Source organism: Oncorhynchus clarkii, chromosome 20 (genome assembly GCF_045791955.1).
Source record: "Oncorhynchus clarkii lewisi isolate Uvic-CL-2024 chromosome 20, UVic_Ocla_1.0, whole genome shotgun sequence".
Classification (NCBI taxonomy): Eukaryota; Metazoa; Chordata; class Actinopteri; order Salmoniformes; family Salmonidae; genus Oncorhynchus; species Oncorhynchus clarkii.
This window is the reverse complement of record NC_092166.1, coordinates 48,343,864-48,366,406: the sequence shown is the minus strand read 5'-3', so window position 1 is coordinate 48,366,406 and position 22,543 is coordinate 48,343,864. Positions and strand designations below refer to the sequence as shown.

The window sequence follows — 22,543 nt, the reverse complement described above, 5'->3', positions numbered from 1 at the left end:
CCATCCCTCCCTCTTCATCTCTCACTTATTCACACTATCTCTGTCAGCTTCCATCTCCGTCTTAATCGCTCTCTCTTTCTATCCCGTATCCTCACTTTTGACTCCATCAATTAACTTTCAGCGCTCCTATATCAAATGAATATCTGCTATCTTATCACTAAATAAGACCACATCTTATTATTGCAGCAACCTCGATGAAAACAATGACCTCTCTTCACATCTCATAGGTAGGGCAGTTTGCCCTCATTTCAGACGTTCTAGACTGCTGACCAAATATTTAGTTGGGTGAGTTTCCATGAATGAAGGGAAAAACACAAAGGAATGAATGTGTAACCCTGTGTTGTTTGTGTGCTGTATTTTTTTCAAGGGATATGAAGCGCAGACGCTGTACAATATGTACAACCCATAGAAACATGCAATGGTTTTGAGCAGGTGCTGTGTATATTCAGCAAATATGAAAAGACTCATCGACTTGATGCTCCCATGAGGTATATTGAAACAATGTTTTGAGTCTTTGGTCTTCTAACGGTCAAAACATTGTTACAACAACACATACACTTGGAAATATAGATTTGCAGGGTACCAAGGCACACTATACACACAGTAACGCCAGTCAGATTGAATAGGTTATTCTAATAGGGTTAAAGACATGCTCCGGTACTTTGGTGGCTATGAAGTCTTTTTTAAACCTCCCACTTTGGGCTGGATGTATCAATGTGTAGTTCATACATGCAGAATCCTTATGCAGAATTATTGTCTTGCCTTAATTAGTCACAAAATCCCTAGTTTGAAAGCAATTGTTTTTCTGGGAGCTGTGCTGCACTATTTTTCCTACATTTTCCCCCATGTGGGCCAGCCCCTTAGCAATTCCAGTTCAACCAATGAGCTTTAGCCCCTCGCCATATGAGTGACAGCTAGCAAGATGCACATGATGCACCCACAGCAGAGCTGGAGAGAGAGCAATGACAAGGTCCACATTTTTGCAAATATGTGACAGAGTACGTCACTTTCGGGAACCACTTTTGGCTCGTGAGCTCTACTTTCAGAACTACTGGCTGAAAAGTATACAAACGAATCGGAGAATCCCTTTAATAATGTAATTAAATGCATTACTGAAGTTTTGGACAGAAAAGTCAATACATCTCTGTGGACAGGTGCACAATTACAAATAACTCAACCACCCTCGCAGACTGCAATGGCGAAAATGAATTTGGGACTGCCAGTTACTACAACAAATACTACATGTTGTTGTCACTGGTTAAGTCACTTTGATATAATGTCAAACCTCTTTGAAGACCCCCTTCCCACACAAACAACCTAAATAGTCTCTCAGGGATAAAACGGTGATACTATGAGTAGCACCCATGACTATAACCAGACTGAGTCGGTGTCAACCCACTGCCCACCCCCTATGTCTTGAGGGCACCAGGCAGCCAGGCAGGCAGAGAGCTAGTCAGACAAGCAGGCAGAGAGCTAGGCAGCGAGGCAGGCAGAGAGACAGGCAGCCAGAGAGACAGGCAGCCAGGCAGGCAAAGAGCTAGGCAGCCAGGCAGGCAGAGAGACAGGCAGCCAGGCAGGCAGAGAGCTAGTCAGACAAGCAGGCAGGCAGAGAGACAGGCAGCCAGGCAGGCAGAGAGCTAGGCAGCCAGGCAGGCAGAGACAGGCAGCCAGGCAGACAGAGAGACAGGCAGCCAGGCAGGCAGAGAGCTAGTCAGACAAGCAGGCAGAGAGCTAGGCAGCCAGGCAGGCAGAGAGACAGGCAGCCAGAGAGCTAGGCAGCCAGGCAGGCAAAGAGCTAGGCAGCCAGGCAGGCAGAGAGCTAGTCAGACAAGCAGGCAGGCAGAGAGCTAGGCAGCCAGGCAGGCAGAGAGCTAGTCAGACAAGCAGGCAGAGAGACAGGCAGAGCCATGAGTGAGCCATGATGATCTCTTCTCCACTCACCAACTCAAAGGTCAGGACACACTGGGCGGGTTATGAGGAGAGGTAGGTGCATTCACGACACAGCAGGACACACAAACACATCGGCAGACGTGCGTGCACACAGACACAAATACACACAGGAGCAGGAAGACAGACAGACACACACACACAGACACACACTCACACTATAACTGTCCCTTTCTCAACAACCCAACTTGAACCCCACAGGAACGGTATGTTTAGTCTAATATCATGTTATTTTGCAGTCACAATGATAGCCCATGGCAATGTAAAACACATTTCATTTTTCACTTATTCTATGAGTCATCCAGGAGTGTGCACGAGAAGTGGCTTGGATTCTACATGAAATAAATAGTGGCAGACCATATGACGTAACATGCCACGCATGATGACAATGATGAGGATGACGCAAAATGGCCGCCACCCAAGGCAGTTGGGGGTGAAGATTCCTTGATGTCTGTTTGAAGCCTGACCAATGAGCTGCTCCGAAGGTAATGTTCTGAGGCCAAACCAGCACATATGTAGAGCTATGACAATTGTGGAATTTTGGGTAACAATTAATTGTCATGCAAATGACAATATATGTATATATGTCGTAATTTATTTGTATTTTATTCATTTTTTAAGCTTGTAATGTATCATAATGCATCTTTGAAAATTACCTATGACATACCTAATCAATACAGCACAGCTTTGGTGACACCCTGTCTCAAAAACAAATGGTTTTGACAGCTTGGAACTTTTGGAATTGATGCTCCTCCTCTGCCTTTCTGCACGTAAAAAATGTTCAAAGTTCATTGGGTAAATCTACTTGAAAATAAAGTTGAATCCCCCCTCCTACAATGAATGTACTAAAATGATTATGACAAGAAAAACCAAGGTCGGTTATACGATTATACAATAATTGTGACAGCCCTACACATAAGTATTAGGAAGGCCAGCCTTCTCCTGACTACGCAAAAACCAGAATCTATTAAGCATAGCTCCAGACCTCGAAGGTCACTATGCCTTTTACATTAACGAGCTAGCTTCCACCTGGGAAACAATACTTTCACTTTCCAGACATCATGTACCCATACCAGGGACAAACCAGCAGGGCTGGGAAACTTGTGGGCCTGAGTTGTGCACTTCTGATGTAGAGAGAGAGAGAGAGAGAGAGAGAGAGAGAGAGAGAGAGAGAGAGAGAGAGAGAGTACAGGATAGGCAGAGACCAAGAGAGAAAGACAGGTAGAAAGAGGGAGAGAGAGAGAGAGAGAGAGAGAGAGAGAGAGAGAGAAAGAGACATATTGGCTTGCGGTTCCTGCTCTAAACCCACAGCACAAGCTGCACATTGGGCTCTGTTAATCGATGATGAGAGTCCACAAAGCGAGGGGGCATGCCAGTTGAATCTGAGCTGACAGGGCGGTTTCTATTTAACATTGTCGAATGCACCGTGTGTACACTGAACACACACACTTTCCATCTATGGCAGTTCATGGCGATTGTGATTGTGTTGAAGAGTGTTTAGGAAATAAAGATAGACATGATATAAAAAGTAGTGTTAATACTTAATTCAGTACAGAAATGTGTAGGCGGCTTAACTTGCCCTGTCCTTGGCTCAGCTTACCCCACGCTCGGGGAAAGCTGAGCCAAGAGAACACTTTTTTAAGACAACCTATGGCTTATAAAATTGATTGTTTACATGAATTCTGATTATTTCTAAGCATACACAATATTATTTTTTATCATTTCTATTTTTAGGGGTAGACCAGCTTTAATATTGCAGATAGATTGTAGCTTCCATCAATGTAATTGTCTGCATCACTTCCAATCCCCCATATATTTTTTGTATACAGTGCCTTGCGAAAGTATTCGGCCCCCTTGAACTTTGCGACCTTTTGCCACATTTCAGGCTTCAAACATAAAGATATAAAACTGTATTTTTTGTGAAGAATCAACAACAAGTGGGACACAATCATGAAGTGGAACGACATTTATTGGATATTTCAAACTTTTTTAACAAATCAAAAACTGAAAAATTGGGCGTGCAAAATTATTCAGCCCCCTTAAGTTAATACTTTGTAGCGCCACATTTTGTGGCGATTACAGCTGTAAGTCGCTTGGGGTATGTCTCTATCAGTTTTGCACATCGAGAGACTGAAATTTTTTCCCATTCCTCCTTGCAAAACAGCTCGAGCTCAGTGAGGTTGGATGGAGAGCATTTGTGAACAGCAGTTTTCAGTTCTTTCCACAGATTCTCGATTGGATTCAGGTCTGGACTTTGACTTGGCCATTCTAACACCTGGATATGTTTATTTTTGAACCATTCCATTGTAGATTTTGCTTTATGTTTTGGATCATTGTCTTGTTGGAAGACAAATCTCCGTCCCAGTCTCAGGTCTTTTGCAGACTCCATCAGGTTTTCTTCCAGAATGGTCCTGTATTTGGCTCCATCCATCTTCCCATCAATTTTAACCATCTTCCCTGTCCCTGCTGAAGAAAAGCAGGCCCAAACCATGATGCTGCCACCACCATGTTTGACAGTGGGCATGGTGTGTTCAGCTGTGTTGCTTTTACGCCAAACATAACGTTTTGCATTGTTGCCAAAAAGTTCAATTTTGGTTTCATCTGACCAGAGCACCTTCTTCCACATGTTTGGTGTGTCTCCCAGGTGGCTTGTGGCAAACTTTTAACGACACGTTTTATGGATATCTTTATGAAATGGCTTTCTTCTTGCCACTCTTCCATAAAGGCCAGATTTGTGCAATATATGACTGATTGTTGTCCTATGGACAGAGTCTCCCACCTCAGCTGTAGATCTCTGCAGTTCATCCAGAGTGATCATGGGCCTCTTGGCTGCATCTCTGATCAGTCTTCTCCTTGTATGAGCTGAAAGTTTAGAGGGACGGCCAGGTCTTGGTAGATTTGCAGTGGTCTGATACTCCTTCCATTTCAATATTATCGCTTGCACAGTGCTCCTTGGGATGTTTAAAGCTTGGGAAATCTTTTTGTATCCAAATCCGGCTTTAAACTTCTTCACAACAGTATCTCGGACCTGCCTGGTGTGTTCCTTGTTCTTCATGATGCTCTCTGCTCTTTTAACGGACCTCTGAGACTATCACAGTGCAGGTGCATTTATACGGAGACTTGATTACACACAGGTGGATTGTATTTATCATCATTAGTCATTTAGGTCAACATTGGATCGTTCAGAGATCCTCACTGAACTTCTGGAGAGAGTTTGCTGCACTGAAAGTAAAGGGGCTGAATAATTTTGCACGCTCAATTTTTCAGTTTTTGATTTGTTAAAAAAGTTTGAAATATCCAATAAATGTCGTTCCACTTCATGATTGTGTCCCACTTGTTGTTGATTCTTCACAAAAAAATACAGTTTTATATCTTTATGTTTGAAGCCTGAAATGTGGCAAAAGGTCGCAAAGTTCAAGGGGGCCGAATACTTTCGCAAGGCACTGTATATGTTCCTATATTATTTTCCCCTAACCCTACCATCCCTCCCCTAATTAGAGTAAACTAACAGACAACAACACTTAGGCTTCAACTTCCAGCGTATACAGATGAAGTAGGAAGTTTACATACACCTTAGCCACGTACATTTAAACTCAGTTTTTCACAATTCCTGACATTTAATCCAAGTACAACTTCCCTGTCTTAGGTCAGTTAGGACCACCACTTTATTTTAAGAATGTGAAATGTCAGAATAATAGTAGAGATAATTATTTATTTCAGCTTTTATTTCGTTCATCACATTCCCACTGGGTCAGAAGTTTACATACACCCAATTAGTATTTGGTAGCATTGCCTTTAAATAGTTTAACTTGGGTCAAACGTTTCGGGTAGCCTTCCACAAGCTTCCCACAATAAGTTGGGTGAATTTTGGCCCCTTCCTCCTGACAGAGCTGGTGTAACTGAGTCAGGTTTGTAGGCCTCCTTGCTCGCACACGCTTTCTCAGTTCTGCCCACAAATTTTCTATAGGATTGAGGTCAGAGCTTTGTGATGGCCATTCCAATACCTTGACTTTGTTGTCCTTAAGCCATTATGCCACAACTTTGGAAGTATGCTTGGGGTCATTGTCCATTTGGAAGACCCATTTGCGACCAAGCTTTAACTTCCTGACTGATGTCTTGAGATGTTGCTTCAATATATCCACAACATTTTCCTCCCTCATGATGCCATCTATTTTGTGAAGTGCACCAGATCCTCCTGCAGCAAAGCACTACCACAACATGATGCTGTCACCCTCGTGCTTCACAGTTGGGATGGTGTTCTTCAGGTTGCAAAACTCCCCCTTTTATCTCTAAACATAACGATGGTCATTATGGCCAAACAGTTTTATTTTTGTTTCATCAGACCAGAGGACATTTCTCCTAAAAGTACGATCTTTGTCCCCATGTGCAGTTGCAAACCATAGTCTGGTTTTATGCGGTTTTGGAGCAGTGGCTTCTTCCTTGCTGAGCGACCTTTCAGGTTATGTTGATATAGGACTTGTTTTACTGTGGATATAGATACTTTTGTACCTGTTTCCTCCAGCATCTTCACAAGGTCCTTTGCTGTTGCTCTGGGATTGATTTGCACTTTTTGTACCAAAGTACCAAAAAGAATGCGTCTCCTTCCTGAGCGGTATGACGACTGCGTGGTCCCATGGTGTTTATACTTGCGTACTATTGTTTGTACAGATGAACATGGTACCTCAGGCATTTGGAAATTGCTCCCAAGGAGGAACCAGACTTGTGGAGGTCTACAATTTTATTCTGAGTTATTGGATGATTTATTTTGATTTTCCCATGATGTCAAGCAAAGAGGCACTGAGTTTGAAGGTAGGCATTGAAATACATCCACAGGTACACGTCCAATTGACTCAAATTATGTCCAATTGACTCAAATTATGTCAATTAGCCTATCAGAAGCTTCTAAAGCCATGACATCATTTTCTGGAATTGTACAAGCTGTTTACAGGCACAGTCAACTTAGTGTATGTAAACTTCTGACCCACTGGAATTGTGATACCGTGAATTATAAGTGAAATAATCTGTCTGTAAGCAATTGTTGGAAAAAATTACTTGTGTCATGCACAAAGTAGATGTACTAACCGACTTGCCAAAACTACAGTTTGTTAACCAGACATTTGTGGAGTGATTGAGAAATTAGTTTTAATGACTCCAACCTAAGTGTATGTAAACTTCCGACTTCAACTGTACATACTATATACATTTTACAGACACAGAATATTTTACATTATAAACTGGGTGGTTCGAGCCCTGAATGCTGATTGGCTGATAGCCGTGGTATATCAGACCATATACCACGGGTATGAAAAAACATTTATTTTTACTGTTCTAATTATGTTGGTAACCAGTTTATAATAGCAATAAGGCACCTCTGGGGTTTGGGGTATATGGCCAATATACCATGAGAAAGGGCTGTATCCAGGCACTCCACGCTGCGTCATATGCCACACCCCCTCGTGCCTTATTGCTTTAATAGTTATCTTTTGTTTGTTGTTAGTCCCAGCGTTCAGCTCCACTCAACACCTCCCATCTATCTCTGAACACCATCCAGTCTTGATTTCTATTTGCCATATATTTTTTATCTGTGCTGTGATGTTTCACAAAAGTTCTGAACCTTTCTATTCTCATAGATTCTACATATTGTACATAAAAAAGACATTTGCTATGAGTATTATTTTATTATTGATCGATGACTATGACTTTTGAAATCACCCAGCAGCGCTATTTGCTAAATGCTGCAATTCTTAATTAAGCCATTCCTGACCCTGCGACGAAAAACAAGCTACATATGGGCGGTAACAAAACAAATTATCGAATGATTCTGTCTCTTTGCAGCAAAATCTGCAGAGCTGGGATGGTTGTAACCCCCATATGTAGACATCTTCGTTGGAAAGAATACTATATTTCCCTTGGCGGAGTGATGCTGAATATAAAAAATGCCTCAACTCCCTTACATGTGCTAGGGGGACAACAGTTTCAATCATTTCCAAGTTTTATTGTCACATGACTTAACCACTGTAGACACTGGTGAATACTGTCAGCTGTTGCTAAGTTGATCAATGATATATAAGCCGCTATCCTGGTGTAGCAAGCACCATGCTCTACCAACTGAGCTACAGAGGACCAACATTTCCTGTTTCCTATTTTCAAAAACCTCCAAAATGTCTGAAAGTATCTCTAAATAGATTATTTGGACCTAAGGATCGGCATAGCTGCCTCAGCCTCGGTGGCTTAATTTCCTTAAGTGAATCATCCCATCGTGAACAGTTCACACACAGTCAGCATAAACAAGACTGTTCTCTCGATCACTAGTGAAGTCTGTCATATTTACCATCACGCTTGTGATCTTTGGCAGTACTGTGGTTTTCACCTCAGTGCTCGTGGTTGCCTGTATCAGCGTGACTGTGTATTTCGAATATAAACTTTTGCCGTGACTGTTTCGAATGATGATATTACAACAAAAGCAGTGCAGGCACAGCATTAACAGAAAGCAGAGATCTTTATCTCACGGTGGCAAATCAAGCAAAATCTCCCAGTGAATGCATACAGTACACTACTCCTATCCTGGTGCTATTTCAGGTACTGTATCTACGCAAAGTCTGTTGCTGCTCAGATCCTGTCAAAACCAAGCCCAGGGAACATCAGAGAAAGAGATAGATCAAAGCATCCGAGGATAACTCCAACTCCTCTCTATTGTCACCAGAGGAATTTCACATTAAAAGAAGCCATTTTCTGCAAACACTGACTAGTGAGAACAAATTGTAAAATGCTATATACAACAAGAATGAAAGGCAGAGAGTTACTCTAGAGGCTGAGAGAGACAAAACATTTGCTTCCAGATTGAGTTTAGGTTAACTCATTAGAATTTTTGTGAGTAATTTATCCTTTATTCTGTACAATTTTTTGAAATGTTTTGCCTGTTCATCTCGACACAACAACTGACTTGAATAAATACATGTGATTTACAGGTCAACATTGCCATTTATTATTTATTTACCTTACTATCGCATAGGTTCATGCCTCAGGATTGGTATGCTAGTCTACATGAAATCTCCCAACTGATGAAATTGCAATTTCAAGGAGATTATTTTATTTTAACCAGTTTTTCCTCCCCAAATGGTAGATACAGTCTTGTCCCATCGCTGCAACTCCTGTACGGTCTGTACGTTGATCCCGGGCTGCGGGAGCTATGTCGAGAACCAGAATCTGTAGTGACGCCTCTAACACTGCGATGCAGTGACTTAGACCGCTGCGCCACTCGAGAGGAGAAAAAACTATTCTAAACCATGTCTAAATAATACACAGAAATCCACTACTATCAAGCCCCCCGATGCCCTCTCCTCGTAGCAACAGTAGACAGATCTTACACATGCATCAATATTGCATGGTTCCATTACTTCAAGTCTGGTTGGCACCAGCAAAGAGGGCAGGACATGGGAGACAACCCCCTAGGTAGACCGTTGAGTTCAGACTAGGGCTGTTGCAGTGACTGTATTACCGCCAAACCGGCAGTAATGAGTCATGAGCGCAGTCAAATTCCAGGTGACCGTTGAGTCACGGTAATCTCCTCTTATGCACTCTGGATATGCTTTGGAAGTACCCAACTTGCTAACAACCATCGGGTCCTACTCAGGGCTCTAGTGTCCCTCTAACCACTCCGACATCAATGCAAATCCAGTCAAAAATCTTGCTTTTAAAACTCACCTCACTGTGATGATCAGTTTGAAGAAAGAAGTTCAACAACAGGTTGAAACTGAGTGTAAAACATGGTCGTTGTGGATGTTGTTTCAAAGCCTAACAAAACAAAATGGACAGTACTTTCTAAGGTGATGATTAATTCAAAACATCCATACGCATAGGGTTATGAGTCCCAAAAAACAGAATAAAAATTACGATTGTTAATTTTTTATTTTCTTTATCCTTTATTTAGCATTGTGCAATACATAGCCTACTGCATAGTACACATGGCAGAACAACAAACATCTAAACTGATTTAAGATGTCTTTGGTAAATACTTGGTTCTCCCAAATACAAAAAAATTAAACAAATTGAAGTAATCACCTTTGAATGTGGACTCTATTATTATTCATGCTGGATGGACTGGTTACTTTATGCTATGGTCCAAAATGTCTATCCACGAGTCAGGGAGAGAACATACAGGCCATGGCGATGCTGTTGGTTCATTGATTGTGCATGGCGGCTTACAGAGGTAGCCTACAATTATAGTGAATTTGTATTTGACTTTGAATAGCCTATTAATGGGGCATTTTCATAATTAATTGGGTGACACATTACCTTTAGCTATACAGCATATCTCCCCAACAATGTTCTTCCATCTCCTCCTCTCTCTCCTTTATTCCTTTCTAGAGCAAGCAGGGGGGCTGTCAACAGTTTAGTCACGCCTGCTCCCACTCCCCGAGGGTGCCAGGCTGCCCATCATTACGCACACCTGTCACCATCATTACATGCATTGGCGCTTCATTGGACTCACCTGGACTCCATGACTTTATTGATTGCCTCCTCTATATCTGTCTATTCCTCAGTTTCATCCCCGTGTCAGAATTAATGTCGTTCTGTTTCCCTTGTCCAGACTCAGTCCATGTTTTGTTTCGTGTCTGTTATTAAATATTCACTCCCTGTACTTGCTTCTCGTCTCCCAGCGTCTGTCCTCGCAATGACGGAGCGCATAGACAGATCAATCTTTTGCATGACAATAAACTGCTGACAAAATGTCATGACCACCACAGCCCTAGTTCGGACCAGAGTCAGCCATTCATCTATCCACAGAGAGGGACACACACACACACACACACACACACACACACACACACACACACACACACACACACACACACACACACACAAACAAATGCACACACACAAGAACACAAACACACACTTTTTTTTCAATTACAGTATGTCAAATATGCCCTTTTTCTATCATGGTTCTAAATTATTGCTCTGTTTTATTGCGAGTTAATGTACACCCACTCCTACAGACCAACTGTAAAACATGTGCAAATGAATAATCGCCCTCTCACCCCAACTGTGAAGCATTATAAATCCACCCAGAGCGACACATACATTTATGCTCCGACTCTACCAAACACAGTGCCACCACCAGCACCACCCACATAGCCCTTATTTCCATACACAGTGCAGTCAAGTGCACGGTGGCCATTTTCCTCTAGGACGTGCTACTCTGCACTCTTCAGTTCTGCACTTGGGCATGTTTCTCCTAATGACAGGGGGTGCATGCCCGTGCAGATTCTCAATGTGAGTAGAGATCATAAATGCATGCACACGCCCAAACGCACACACACACACAACCCATGGGAGTCCGAATGTAGGTCAATGGCTTCATTTTACAAGGATAAGTAGAAAAATAAGATAGACCGACTCTGTGCCACACACTTCTATAATAAAAGAGTGTTCCAAATTAGCAGTAGAGGCTTTCTGAACAAAAATGAACATGACATTAACATGGTTCCCATAGGAACTCACTGATACTTCTGCATCACACTATCTGGAATCCATTTCCCTGAATGGGGAACCCAGTGACATCCTACATTTTAGTGGTTTCATATCATTTTTCTGTTGTGCACGCTCAAGCATTGCATGTGAATTACACATCATACATGATTTTAATACTACCTCCGGTCAGGAGCAACATAGCTAACAAAGACTTACAAACACCCTGTCTATCTCTTATCTCTAACCATCTCTTTCCACTGCAATAGTCTGGTTTTGTGACTGCACCACAGTGCAGGCAGGCGAAGCACCCGGCTCTCGTCACTCCCCTCGTCTGTTAATAATATTCCTCTTCTCAAGACAGGAGTGGAGAGGATTGGAGAGCTGACAGCAGCCAGGTACAGTATAGTTGTCTGAAGAGCCTGCCAGGGATGGCTGATCCCTCTGCAGTAGCTTCTGCTGCAGTAGATAGAGAGGCTGAGCTGCTATGGGGGAGTGTGTGTGTGTGGGGGGGGGGGGGGGGGCTGATGTGTATAAATGACGTACCCTAACCCTTCTTCGTACAATCATCTATTCAGCACTACTTCATTTTCAACACAGCCACTGGACAGGGCTCCACCGTAGAGGGTTCCTCTTTTATGGGCGATGAGAGCTTCTGTCTATTCTCTATTGTTTCATTAGAGCTGCATGGTGAACTAAGTGAACTAGGACAGGACTTGAGAGAGAGGATTAACAACTCCCTGGAAGTAGGGGGGTGGCTGTCTTCGGGGCCAACTTCCAAAACTGTGCCACCTGTTTAAAGTGAACAGGAGGGAGTTGGAGCAGCCTTTGTATTGAATCAGCACAGTGAGTGGGATACTAGTATATCGTAGACATTCTATAAGTACAGCCAGGAGTTTTTTCAGGCCATATGGCCTGACCAGAAAAAACTCCTATGCCACAGCCTATAACTCGGTCCCAGAGTTTTCCTTAGGTCAGGTGTAGTCACTTTTCTAGGACAACCTCCTGGTCTAGTGTACCGCAACCTGGAGCCTTGGTCTGGTCTTACCTTGGTAGAGCACCGTGGTCCTGGGGGTGACGTCAAGGACAGGGCCGAAGGGGAACCCCCATACCCCTGACAGGCTACAGAGGAGCAGCTGTAGGAAGGGGGGCAGAAGTGTGACGTGGTCCACCATGTTTGCCAGGCTGACCTGGGTGCAGGTGGAGCCCTGTACGCTGTCACACACCTTTGTTGCTTACACACACAAGTGATATTATCCTCTGTTGGGCTCAGCAGTGGTGGCTTCTAGGTCATCCTCTGTCTGTTGGAAGGCTCACTCTGCACAGAAGACAAAGAAGAGAAAAACAGATAGTATCCAGCACTGTAGATGCCATTGTTTAGATCAAATCAAATGTTATTTGTCACATACACATGGTTAGCAGATGTTAATGCGAGTGTAGCGAAATGCTTGTGCTTCTAGTTCCGACAATGCAGTAATAACCAACGACCTAACAATTTCACAACAACTACCTTATACACACAAGTGTAAAGGGATGAAGAATATGTACATAAAAATATATGAATGAGTGATGGCCAAACGGCATAGGCAAGATGCAGTAGATGGTATAGAGTACAGTATATACATATGAGATTTTTTTATTTATTTTTTATTTCACCTTTATTTAACCAGGTAGGCAAGTTGAGAACAAGTTCTCATTTACAATTGCGACCTGGCCAAGATAAAGCAAAGCAGTTCGACACATACAACGACACAGAGTTACACATGGAATAAAACAAACATACAGTCAATAATACAGTATACACAAGTCTATATACGATGTGAGCAAATGAGGTGAGATAAGGGAGGTAAAGGCAAAAAAAAGGCCATGGTGGCGAAGTAAATACAATATAGCAAGTAAAACACTGGAATGGTAGATTTGCAGTGGAAGAATGTGCAAAGTAGAAATACAAATATTGGGGTGCAAAGGAGCAAAATAAATAAATAAAATAAATAAATACAGTAGGGAAAGAGGTAGTTGTTTGGGCTAAATTATAGGTGGGCTATGTACAGGTGTAGTAATCTGTGAGCTGCTCTGACAGTTGGTGCTTAAAGCTAGTGAGGGAGATAAGTGTTTCCAGTTTCAGAGATTTTTGTAGTTCGTTCCAGTCATTGGCAGCAGAGAACTGGAAGGAGAGGCGGCCAAAGAAAGAATTGGTTTTGGGGGTGACCAGAGAGATATACCTGCTGGAGCGCGTGCTACAGGTGGGTGATGCTATGGTGACCAGAGAGCTGAGATAGGGGGGGACTTTACCTAGCAGGGTCTTGTAGATGGCATGGAGCCAGTGGGTTTGGCGACGAGTATGAAGCGAGGGCCAGCCAAGGAGAGCGTACAGGTCGCAATGGTGGGTAGTATATGGGGCTTTGGTGACAAAACGGATTGCACTGTGATAGACTGCATTCAATTTGCTGAGTAGGGTATTGGAGGCCACTTTGTAAATGACATCGCCGAAGTCGAGGATTGGTAGGATGGTCAGCTTTACAAGGGTATGTTTGGCAGCATGAGCAAAGGATGATTTGTTGCAAAATAGGAAGCCAATTCTAGATTTAACTTTGGATTGGAGATGTTTGATGTGGGTCTGGAAGGAGAGTTTACAGTCTAACCAGACACCTAGGTATTTGTAGTTAGTCAGAGCCGTCCAGAGTAGTGATGTTGGACATGCGGGCAGGTGCAGGCAGCGATCGGTTGAAGAGAATGCATTTAGTTTTACTTGTATTTAAGAGCAATTGGAGGCCACGGAAGGAGAGTTGTATGGCATTGAAGCTTGCCTGGAGGGTTGTTAACACAGTGTCCAAAGAAGGGCCAAAAGTATACATAATGGTGTCGTCTGCATAGAGGTGGATCAGAGACTCACCAGCAGCAAGAGCGACATCATTGATGTATACAGAGAAGAGAGTCGGTCCAAGAATTGAACCCTGTGGCACCCCCATAGAGACTGCCAGAGGTCCGGACAGCAGACCCTCCGATTTGGCACACTGAACTCTATCAGAGAAGTAGTTGGTGAACCAGGCGAGGCAAGCATCTGAGAAACCAAGGCTGTCGAGTCTGCCGATGAGGATGTGGTGATTGACAGAGTCGAAAGCCTTGGCCAGATCAATGAATACGGCTGCACAGTAATGTTTCTTATCGATGGCGGTTAAGATATCGTTTAGGACCTTGAGCGTGGCTGAGATGCACCTATGACCAGCTCTGAAACCAGATTGCATAGCAGAGAAGGTATGGTGAGATTCGAAATGGTCGGTAATCTGTTTGTTGACTTGGCTTTCGAAGACCTTAGAAAGGTAGGGTAGGATAGATATAGGTCTGTAGCAGTTTGGGTCAAGAGTGTCCCCCCTTTGAAGAGGGGGATGACCGCAGCTGCTTTCCAATCTTTGGGAATCTCAGACGACACGAAAGAGAGGTTGAACAGGCTAGTAATAGGGGTGGCAACAATTTCAGCAGATAATTTTAGAAAGAAAGGGTCCAGATTGTCTAGCCCGGCTGATTTGTAGGGGTCCAGATTTATGAGTAATGTAGGGTATGTAATGTATGATGAGTAATGAGATGAGTAATGTAGGGTATGTAAACATATAAAAGTGGCATTGTTTAAAGTAGCTAGTGATACATGTATTACATAAAGATGGCAAGATGCAGTAGATGGTATATAGTACAGTATATACATATGAGATGAGTAATGTAGGGTATGTAAACATTATATTAAGTGGCATTGTTTAAAGTGGCTAGCGATACATTTTTACATCAATTTTTCCATTATTAAAGTGGCTGGAGTTGAGTCAGTATGTTGGTAGCAGCCACTCAATGTTAGTGATGGCTGTTTAACAGTCTGATGGCCTTGAGATAGAAGCTGTTTTTCAGTCTCTCGGTCCCAGCTTTGATGCACCTGTACTGACCTCGCCTTCTGGATGATAGCGAGGTGCACAGGCAGTAGCTCGAGTGGTTGTTGTCCTTGATGATCTTCATGGCCTTCCTGTGACATCGGGTGGTGTAGGTGTCCTGGAGGGCAGGTAGTTTGCACCCGGTGATGCGTTGTGCAGACCTCACTACCCTCTGGAGAGCCTTACGGTTGTGGGCGGAGCAGGCGGTGATACAGCCCGACAGGATGCTCCCGATTGTGCATCTGTAGAAGTTTGTGAGTGCTTTTGGTGACAAGCCAAATTTTTTCAGCCTCCTGAGGTTGAAGAGGCGCTGCTGCGCCTTCTTCACAGCGCTGTCTGTGTGGGTGGAACAATTCAGTTTGTCCATGATGTGTATGCCGAGGAACTTAAAACTTACTACCCTCTCCACTACTGTCCCGTCGATGTGGATAGGAGGTTGCTCCCTCTGCTGTTTCCTGAAGTCCACAATCATCTCCTTTGTTTTGTTGACGTTGAGTGTGAGGTTATTTTCTTGACACCACACTCCGAGGGCCCTCACCTCCTCCCTGTAGGCCGTCTCGTCGTTGTAGATGAGCCTGTGTGTGTGTGTGTGTGTCTCTGTGTGTGTGTGTGTGTGTGTGTGTGTGTGTGTGTGTGTGTGTGTGTGTGTGTGTGTGTGTGTGTGTGTGTGTGTGTGTGTATACACGCGTGTGTAGGTACACATTTCCTGAGCCTGTTTGAATTTTTGCATAATCACACTGTTTCCACCATAGGTCACCCCACATTAGCTTAGGCCCTATAAGTACACACAAAATGAGTCAAGATGCATTACATAAAACACCAATTACAAAAGTTGATGATGAAGAAGAATTGTTGTTTTCTCTAATATTCTGGAACATGGTTCCACTTCTCCACTTCCTAATTAGCAGTGTGTGTTGGGGGGCTAGGCTTGGCAGGGTAGGCTATCTGATGGCTAATCTAGTGATTAGGCCCGATGCCATCAGATCAGTCTCCGCCTGGTTGGCCGCACTCTTGTACTCTGTCACTGATCAAAGGCCTCTAACATGAATCATGTTCTCCTCCCCAACCTACAGTGTAAACACACCAGCGTCTCACCCATCTGACACTATATTGGGTCGATGGTGTTGCGTGTGGAATGTGGCCCGGGCGATGACCTATCTGTCATCACCGTGACGACAACATGGAAACTGCACATGGAAAGATAAACACATCTGCCTGAGCCATGTCACGCCTGGATAAAAACACGCATGAACAATTAGAAAGGGTAGAACACAAAGCACGAGAAGGATGTCCTCTGAAACGTTTGGTAAAATTGCTCAAATCTGACCAAAACATCTTTTGACGTGTATTTTTTGCTCAAACATTTTAAATGTATTAACTGTTGACATGGACTGAAAATATTTTGAAGGGTTTTATCTGTAGAAGCTCGGTTGCATGTTACTTTTTTAGCACTGCTGTTGTAGGCTACTTCCCATGAGAGTCTCTGACTAGTTTCCCACAAATTTACCTCAGTTGCCTCCCTGTTCAGAAAGCCCAGTTATATTGATTGATGGCCTATAGAATGTGAAAAGATATAAAATGGAGTTATAGTCTCTCTGGATCCGGCCATCTGTCAGGCAAGACATAATGATATGAAAGATATTATCCAGCCTGACATTTCTACAGATGGCCAAGGAATACGCTCATATTACCCAAGTGTCTCATATAATCCTTGCTTTACTGTAGCTATGAAAAGATAATATCACCTAATACTAAAAGCTTAAAACCCCCAGCAAATAAGCATTTTCTCTACTATACCCCTAATTTGGTAGAGTTTCTAGAGTTTCTTCAAAATGAAATGTTAACCCCCTAGAGTGTATTGATGCTAAGTAACATAACAAAAAAATCTCTAGCAAAATCTGTCAATTCATTTGCATGGGCTGCGTCTCAAACCACAACATTTATCAGACCATGAGACATCCCGAAAATAGGTATTCTCACGAAAACGTCTGAAGCATCCAAACGGTTTGCCCAGTCTATGAAACGATGAGACTCCCACAAACACAATGGTGATCTCTGTTTTGCTTTACGACCCCCACAAGCTCCAAAGGACTATGGTGAAATCGGTACTGTCGATGTGCCAACTTCTGTTTGCAGCATCAGAAGCGTTTTTCTTTATTTTTACTAAAAAAAGTGTTAAACAAATCAAAATATATTTTAGATTTGAGATTCTTCAAACTAGCCACCCTTTGCCTTGATGACAGCTTTACACACTCTTGGCATTCTTTCAATCAGCTTCACCTAGAATGCTTTTCCAACAGTCTTGAAGGAGTTCCCACATATGCTGAGCACTTGTTGCCTGCTTTTCCTTGACTCTGCTGTCCAACTCATCCCAAACCATCTCAATTCGGTTGAGGTCGGGTGATTGTCGAGACCAGGTCATCTGATGCAGCACTCCATCACTCACCTTCTTGGTAAAATAGCCCTTACACAGCCTGGAGGTGTGTTGGGTCATTGTTCTGTAGAAAAACAGATGATAGTCCCACTAAGTGTAAACCAGTTGGGATGGCGTATTGCTGCAGAATGCTGTCGTAGCCATGCTGGTTAAGTGTGCCTTGAATTCTAAATAAATCACTGACAGTGTCACCCCCACAGCATCACACCTCCTCCTCCATGCTCCACGGTGGGAACCACACATGCGGAGATCATCCGTTCGCCTACTCTGCGTCTCACAAAGACAAGACGGTTGGAACCAAAAATCTCACATTTGGACTCATCAGATCAAAGGACATATTTCCACCATTCTAATGTCCATTGCTAATGTTTCTTGGCCCAAGCAAGTCTCTTCGTCTTATTGGTGTCCTTAGTAGTGGTTTCATTGCAGCAATTCGACCATTAAGGCCTGATTCATGCAGTCTCCTCTGAACAGTTGATGTTGAAATGTGTCTGTTACTTGAACTCTGTGAAGCATTTATTTGGGCTGCAATTTCTGAGGCTGGTAACTCTAATGAACTTATCCTCTGCAGCAGAGGTAACTCTGGGTCATCCTTTCCTGTGGCGGTCCTCATGAACGCCAGTTTCATCATAGCGCTTGATGGTTTTTGCGACTGCAAATTAAGAAACTTTTAACTATTTGGGGGATTGACAGACCTTAAAGTAATGATGGATGATGGACTGTCGTTTCTTGCTGTTCTTGCCATAATATGGACTTGGTATTTTATTAAATAGGGCTGACTTCTGTATACCACCCCTACCTTGTCACAACACAACTCATTGGCTCAAACTCATTAAGAAAGAAAGAAATTCCACAAATGAACTTTTAACAAGGCACACCTGTTAATTGAAATGCTTTCCAGGTGACTACCTCATGAAGCTGGTTGAGAGAATGCCAAGAGTGTGCAAAGCTGTCATCAGCGCAAAAGATGGTTACTTTGAAGTATCTCAAATATAACACTTTTCTGGTTATTACATGATTGCATATGTGTTGTTTTTTAGTTGATGTCTTCACTATTATTCTACAATGTAGATAATAGTTTCCATTTTTTTTTTTACCTTTATTTAACTAGGCATGTCAGTTAAGAACAAATTCTTATTTTCAATAACAGCCTAGGAACAGTTGGATAACTGCCTTGTTCAGGGGTAGAACAACCATCTTTTATCTTGTCCTCTCTGGGATTCGATCTCGCAACCTATCGGTTACTAGTCCAACGCTCTAACCACTAGGATACCTGCCGCCTAGTGGTTACCTGCTGCCTAAAGAGAAACCCTGGAATGAGTAGGTGTGTCCAAACTTTTGATTGGCACTGTATACATATTTCCTGAGCTTTCTTATATCTCCTACATATAGGACAGACCCTTCAAAACCATATTCCTTATGATACATGTTTTACTGTCTTTTTTGCCGTTTATTCATGTGTTATTCAATGTGTTTCTACTATAGTAAAGGCAAAATTCAATATTTTATCAAATACATTTTTCATTCAAAAAATTACACCTAAAGGAGACCTAAAATCAAATAGGTAAATTATCCATGGTATGACCATTTTAAAACAATTCCATATGTCAGCTTAGAAGTCAGGAAGAAGTCATGAAAAAGTCATGAAATTCCATCTGTCAAAATGTGTATGAACCCTGTAGATAGCTATACTTGAGAGGAAGGGGTGAAGCTTACTCCGCCCCGAATCTGTCCACGAAAAGAATTCCACAAAGTGAGGAAATGGTTTGTATGGTCAACGAGAGGGTCGGATTTGGTCAACAAAAAATGTAACCGATAATTTGCTACGTGAGGCTTATTTGATCGCATTGAAGTTTTGCAATGCTTCTATTGTTACGAGTGTACTGATTGATATAAGTGTCAATCAGGCAACTTTTAGAATAATATTTTATATCTGAGTTGTGACTTGTTCACACGCGTATCTGCCCTCTCATTAGGTAGAATGTTCCCACCTGATCTCGCCTCCTCCCACCTGCCTTCCGTCTTTGTGGACTTTCGACTCCCATTGTTAGGGCGGAGACACAAGCATCTTGTAATTATATCATCCATCTCTGGCTATACTATCACACCAGCACTAATCGCCACATCTGCCAGTTGTATGTACTTTTGTTAATTGTTCTGTTAAGTGTTCCTGTTTCCCGATTGGCTGCTCTGTAATTTTGGCCAACTGACACAGGTGATTGTGATTAGACTTGACACAGTTATGCCTGTGTCTCTAGTCTTGTTCTCACTTGAGCTGTTTAGTTTTACGATAGTGTGTATTAATCTATTCTCTCAAGTGATTGGGTTGACCTACTTTTTGTGACCCACAAAGCAGAGGGAAAAGAGTTATGCTATCACTGCTGTTGGACACTTGTTAAGCAATTATGAAATAACCGAAACTGAAGAGCTTTATCCAATGAATGAGGATGGATGAATGAAATTACTTTGTTCTAAACATAGAGACCATATCCACCCAGAGAAAGCACACTTCAAATGGACCAAGGCAAAGTAGCATGAAATGGGGATTGTGTCTAAAATAATCTGACATTATATTCTGGATAAATCTAAAGAACTGTATACAGAGCTTCAAGTTTCAAGTTTTAATGTCACATGCACAAGTACAGTGAAATTCTTTTCTTTAAAGCTCTAACCCCAACAATGCTGTAATCATGTAGGGTAGAACAAAAAAACCACGAGAAATAAGAAATAAGAAAAACACAAATAAGTAAGATATATACAGTGTCCGTTCCAATTCCATATTTACAATGTGCAGGGATACTGGAGTGATAAAGGTAGATACGTATAGCGGTAAGGGGACTAGGCATCAGGATATATGATAAACAGAGTAGCAGTACCATATATGAAGACAATAATAAGCTTGTGAGAGCTGTTTTGTGCGACTTCAGTGCAGCTGTTGACATTATCAATCATAATCTGCTGTTGGAAAAACGTATGTGTTATGGGTTTACATTCCCTGCTATATTGTGGATCGAGAGTTACCTGTCTAACAGAACACAGAAGGTGTTCTTAACTTCTTTGGGGTACACCCCCTTCTTCTCAATTTCCGCCTAAAGACATACCCTAATCTAACTGCCTGTAGCTCAGGCCCAGAGGCAAGGATATGCATATTCTTGGTACCATTTGAAAGGAAACACTCTGGATATTGTGGAAATGTGAATTGAATGTAGGAGAATATAACACAATAGATCTGGTAGAAGAAAATACAAGGAAATAAACAAACGTTTTCTGTTTTTATTGTTGCTGCATCATCTTTCAAATGACCAAGAACAGCCAAACATACAGATAGGATGCTGGGGATGATTTGAATGAAGAACATAAGATTGCAACAATACTGAGCAAAGTTTTGGACAGATAACTTCAAAAATGAGCGAGCTACATGACATTGAGCATGAAGTCACCCAGGTGTCCCACACAAATGTACCCAAATGTACCCAAGTGGCCGAATTGGTACAGTGATACATTTTGAAGGAAAGAACTATATACAAAATACATAAATGCTATTCTAACACTATATATATATATATATATATATATATATATATATGACCGGTTTGGCGGTGGTACTCAAAAAAATAAAGGGAACACTAAAATAACACATCCTAGGTCTGAATGAATTAAATATTCTTATTAAATACTTTTTTCTTTACATAGTTGAATGTGCTGACAACAAAATCACACAGAAATTATCAATGGAAATCAAATTTATCAACCCATGGAGGTCTGGATTTGGAGTCACACTCAAAATTAAAGTGGAAAACCACACTACAGGCTGATCGAACTTTGATGTGACGTCCTTAAAACAAGTCAAAATGAGGCTCAGTAGTGTGTGTGGCCTCCACGTGCCTGTATGACCTCCCTACAACGCCTGGGAATGCTCCTGATGAGGTGGCGGATGGTCTTCTGAGGGATCTCCTCCCAGACCTGGACTAAAGCATCCGCCAACTGGACAGTATGTGGTGCAACGTGGCGTTGGTGGATGGAGCGAGACATGATGTCCCAGATGTGCTCAATTGGATTCAGGTATGGGGAACGGGCGGGCCAGTCCATAGCATCAATGCCGTCCTCTTGCAGGAACAGCTGACACACTCCAGCCACATGAGGTCTAGCATTGTCTTGCATTAGGAGGAACCCAGGGCCAACCGCACCAGCATAAGGTCTCACAAGGGGTCTGATGATCTCATCTCGGTACCTAATGGCAGTCAGGCTACCTCTGGCGAGCACATGGAGGGCTGTGCGGCCCCCCCAAAGAAATGCCACCCCACACCATGACTGACCCACCGCCAAACCGGTCATGCTGGAGGATGTTGCAGGCAGCAGAACGTTCTCCACGGCGTCTCCAGACTCTGTCACGTCTGTCACATGTGCTCAGTGTGAACCTGCTTTCATCTGTGAAGAGCACAGGGCGCCAGTGGCGAATTTCCAATCTTGGTGTTCTCTGGCAAATGCCAAACGTCCTGCACAGTGTTGGGCTGTAAAAGCACAACCCCCACCTGTGGACGTCGGGCCCTCATACCATCCTCATGGAGTCCATTTCTGACTGTTTGAGCAGACACATGCACATTTGTGGCCTGCTTGAGGTCATTTTGCAGGGCTCTGGCAGTGCTCCTCCTGTTCCTCCTTGCACAAAGGCGGAGGTAGCGGTCCTGCTGCTGGGTTGGTGCCCTCCTACGGCCTCCTCCACGTCTCCTACGGCCTGTCTCCTGGTAGCGCCTCCATGCTCTGGACACTACGCTGA

General features: G+C 42.9%; 1 protein-coding gene across 1 annotated transcript in view; it reads right to left on the bottom strand.

Moving 5' to 3' along the window:
• Positions 1-22,543, bottom strand: part of LOC139376449 (semaphorin-4G-like) — a 75,968-nt gene that overhangs the window by 35,473 nt on the left and 17,952 nt on the right. The window contains exon 2 of the mRNA XM_071119064.1: positions 12,467-12,736. Coding sequence (XP_070975165.1) covers positions 12,467-12,593 — 127 coding nt within the window. The 5' untranslated portion in view covers positions 12,594-12,736. The remainder of the gene's footprint in view (positions 1-12,466; positions 12,737-22,543) is intronic.